Here is a 4191-nt window from a genome sequence, read left to right on the forward strand (position 1 = left end):
AACCCCCTTCCCCTCCCCCTTTTCTGATGAAGGGTCTAGGCCCGAAATGTCAGCCTCTCTGCTCCTAGGCCTGCTGTGTTCATCCAGCCCTGCACCTTGTTGTCTCACCACTTTTGTTAAGTCAGTTTCTCGCATCTCGATGAGTGCAAGATGAAAAGCTGGTCTCCTTTTTACAATGTTTCAGTGCTGTAATATCAAGCAATTATCCGAATTAGTCACATGCTCAGTATTAGAAAAACAGAAAACTCTCCGTCCTGGTCTACTACCAGTTTTATGCTGACATTTTACTCTTGAAGACAACTTACGTTTATATGTGGTTTTTAACGTTGTAAATGTCCCAAGATACTGCACAGCAAAAATTTGACAAAGCCACTAAAAACAATCCTTAGTCAGAGCATTATTTCTTAAAGCAGCATCTTGAACTGATGCATTTGGTGGCATAATCTTGACAATGGAGTCTACAGCTAACAAATGCCAAGTTCTTTTTTGCCTTCTAACACTGTCCAAAAGGAGCCACAGTTAGGTGTTGGAAGTCTTCTGTTACAACCCAGAGTAACTCATACTCTTGGTCAGGATTTCCCATGACCCAGGTTCTGCAGCCTCACTACCACAGACAAGAAAAATCCCAAGCATTGGCTAATTATTTAAATCGCTGGTCTGAGGAGGTAACAGAGAACAGGACAACAAAGAAAACACTAGGTCTGCAAAGCTACTGGAATCTGGATGCAAAAGATTGTAGCAGTGCACATAAAGCTGGAGAATGAAGCAGAGGAACTTGGAAAAGCAAGTTCAGAGCTTAGGCAGATAAAAGGATGGTCACTAATGAATGAAAACCAGGGACGCGGTGAAGGCCAGAAATGAATAGCAAGTGTTGTAGGGCTGGACAAGACAACAGAGAGCTCCCTTGTTGTACCTTAGGAAGCAGGGCTAGGTTAGAAGTGCAACAAACCACTATAGAAAATAGTAATTTACATGGTGGAAACCAAATGGGTCTGTGGTTGCTTGTGTAAACATCACGATATTTGAAGAGTACAGTCTTTTCCCAATACATTCCACAGACTATTTTTGGGGACAATCATTGACGAGTCTTCCTGGGTGCAAATGGTCTCATTCACATTTTTCTTATCACAGAATCGCCTACACAGTGTGGGAGCAGGCCATTTGGCCCATCAAGTCCACACCGACCCACTCGTTACCCTATCATTGTAACCCTGCATTCCCCATGGCTAATCCACCCAGCCTACACATCCTTGGACACTAGGGGCAATTTAGCATGGCCAAAATCACTTAACTTGTGCATCTTTGGACTGTGGGAGGAAACCACAGCATCCAGAGGAATCCCATGCAGATGCAGGATGAATGTCCAAACTCCATACAGACAGACAGTCGTCCAAAGGTGGAATCGAACCAGGTCCCTGGTGTTGTGTGGCAGCAGTGCTAACCACTAAACCACCATACCACCCTTCAGTCAGCAATCTTGACTCAGTACCAACACTCACCTCAAAAATCCAAAGCTTGTGGGATCAAACTTCATGCCAATGAGATTATCTATTCCCAAACTCCAAATTGAAGGAATGATGTGCTTCCCCACACCCACCAGCATCACTTCAACTTCTGTAAAAGGATATTATTTTTAAGCTTCCTTACTCTGTACCTCTGGTTTTGAAAAAGTGCTAGCAATATTCATGGTGATTGCAATAAATTCCTGATGATCACTGACACAATTTTCCACTACAAAAGAAATCCATGATGAACTAACATCCATTCCAATCACTCGAGGCAGGGCTGCAGTTAATGCTCTTTTCCTGTTAACACAAGAGACCCCCAACTTGTACACACTTTCCTGATTTGCTTCTCCTTCAACTGCATTCAGCTCTTCTTCTGAACATTATCAATTCCTTCAGGTCACTCCATCTCTTTGCTTAATCTTCTTTCTTTTGTAGTGGAATAATTGGAAAAGATCCAGAGGTAGGGATTCAATGAAAATCTTGAAATTTTTCCAAAGGTCGTTTCTTTTTGTGTTGAATTCCTTCTACAATTTCCACCCTTTATGCTCAATTGTGCCATCTTTGGCTCTCTGGTCAAAATTCCATACTTATGGTACCATTCCTTTTAATTTCAAGCAAACCCTGCATTAATCTTCCATTGCTAGAAATAGCTCAAAATTTCATTTCATCCTTTTTGCCATTGGTTTCTTCCACCTCCCATGCAAAGACCATCTATAAAATTCCAGTTCATCCAAAGCTGAACAAGCTTCACCATATCTGAAGAGGTTCCAACAAGTCTCACTCCATGTGCCCCTTAGGCCAACAAAAGGGCAAGCTTAACTAACAGATGACACCTCACTCAGCTACAAGCGTTTGACTTATTTCAATACTGGTCTTTCTTACCCATAGCTTGTAACATTCACCAATCCTTTAAATGTCTTGTTGAGTACTAACCCACAATTCTTCACTCTGCCTCTACCACTGGTCTTCCTCCTCCAGCTCAACAGAGATCTTTAAAGAAGATTATCTCCACACCTCAAACTATAAATGCTCACTAATAACGGCTGCAGATTAGCCAAATGCAACTATGTGGCAAGTTACTTCGAGAAAAGGATCAAGAGAGAGCACACAAGCAAGAGACAGCAGGCTAGAAAAGGAATAGAATGAGTGGGTGCGATCCAACCAAATGGAGTCAAGCAGAACAATCTCAGAATAAAACTAAAAATAATACAGGTTTCATGAGGAAAATGAATGAACATACCTTTTATATCTCTAAAAAGGTATGATCCCACAAATGAAAATACCACCACAGATATTGGCAAGGCACAATCAGACAGGGTTTCTCGGACCCTGGCATGAAGAAAAGGGCTGTAAAAAGAACAACATATTGAAAACTACATCCCAAGTGAAATAAAGTTGGCTGGAAAACAATTACAAATAAGCCAATATTGTTTGTTGGCTAGGCTAGACATTAAAAATTGGCAGCATGCATCATTATTGGTTCAATAGTACACTAAATAAATACTTAGTGTCTCATCTCTCAAGGTTAGTTGCCAGCACAGTTCCAATAATCCTTTGGCCCATGAGGTTATGCCGAACACGATGCCAAATTAAACTAATCCCTTCTGCCTGTCCTTGGCCTATATCCCTCCATTCCTTGCATATTCATGTACTTATCTAAAAGCCCCTTAAATGCCCCATATCTGCCACCACCACTGCTGGCAGCACGTTCCAGACTCCTACCACACTACACAAAAAAAAACTTGCCCTCTCTCACTTTAAATGCATTCCCCCTGGTATTAGGCAGTTCACCTCCTGGGAAAAAAAATTCTGTCTACCATATCTATGCTTCTCATAATTTTATGGACTTGTGTCAAGTCCCCCCACCCCCCAACTCAACCTCAGCCACTCCAGAGAAAAACAACCCTAATAATGGTAGGTAAGGAATAAAACCCAAGACACGCAGTATGGACAATCAGTTTCATACCCAGAACAGCAGACAGCAAAGCTATTCAAATCATCAGACCTATTGCTGATTGGGTGTTGGAGCTACCCAATTAATCTCACTCCCTTATATTTTCCCTCACATTCCAGCATAAAAATACCCCCTTCAAGCGTTTAATAGATTAGCTTTTGAGCATAGCAATCCAATCTGCTTCCACTACCATTTCAGGCAGTGCATTCCAGATCTTAGTGCACAAGAAAAATGCCTCACGGCATCTCTGGCTCTTTAGCCAATCATCTTAACTTAGTGAGGCTGCTGACTTGCTCGCCGAGCTGGCTTGTTCTCATTCAGATGTTTTGTCACCGTGCTAGGTGACATCAGTGAGACCTCCGATAAGTGATGTTATTCCACTCTGCTTGGAATTTATACTGTCTGGTCCATTATGGGGAGTACTGTCGTTTCCGGTTTTGATCTGTATGGGTTTGTATATGGGGTCCAATTCTATATGTTTGTTGATTGAAGTATGGGTGGAGAACCATGCTTCTAGGAATTCCCATGTTTGGCTTGGGCTACTATAGTTACCTTGTCCCAGTTAAACTGATGGCCTTCATAGTCTGTGTACAGATATTAAGGAGAGCCGCTTAATATCGGTACACTCAGACAATGAAGGCCATCAGTTTAAACTGGAGACTTCATTAATATATCTTTAAACCCGTAGAGATCAAAAACTGGAAATGACAACTCACCATAACAGACCAG

At 41.9% G+C, this 4191-nt stretch overlaps 1 protein-coding gene across 1 annotated transcript in view; it reads right to left on the bottom strand.

Annotated features, from left to right (window-relative positions):
* slc4a11 (solute carrier family 4 member 11) overlaps nt 1–4191 on the bottom strand; it is a 68193-nt gene that overhangs the window by 17459 nt on the left and 46543 nt on the right. The window contains exon 6 of the mRNA XM_048602048.1: nt 2749–2855. Coding sequence (XP_048458005.1) covers nt 2749–2855 — 107 coding nt within the window. The remainder of the gene's footprint in view (nt 1–2748; nt 2856–4191) is intronic.

This window comes from Rhincodon typus, chromosome 1 (assembly GCF_021869965.1).
Source record: "Rhincodon typus isolate 14 chromosome 1, sRhiTyp1.1, whole genome shotgun sequence".
In the NCBI taxonomy this organism is placed as follows: domain Eukaryota; kingdom Metazoa; phylum Chordata; class Chondrichthyes; order Orectolobiformes; family Rhincodontidae; genus Rhincodon; species Rhincodon typus.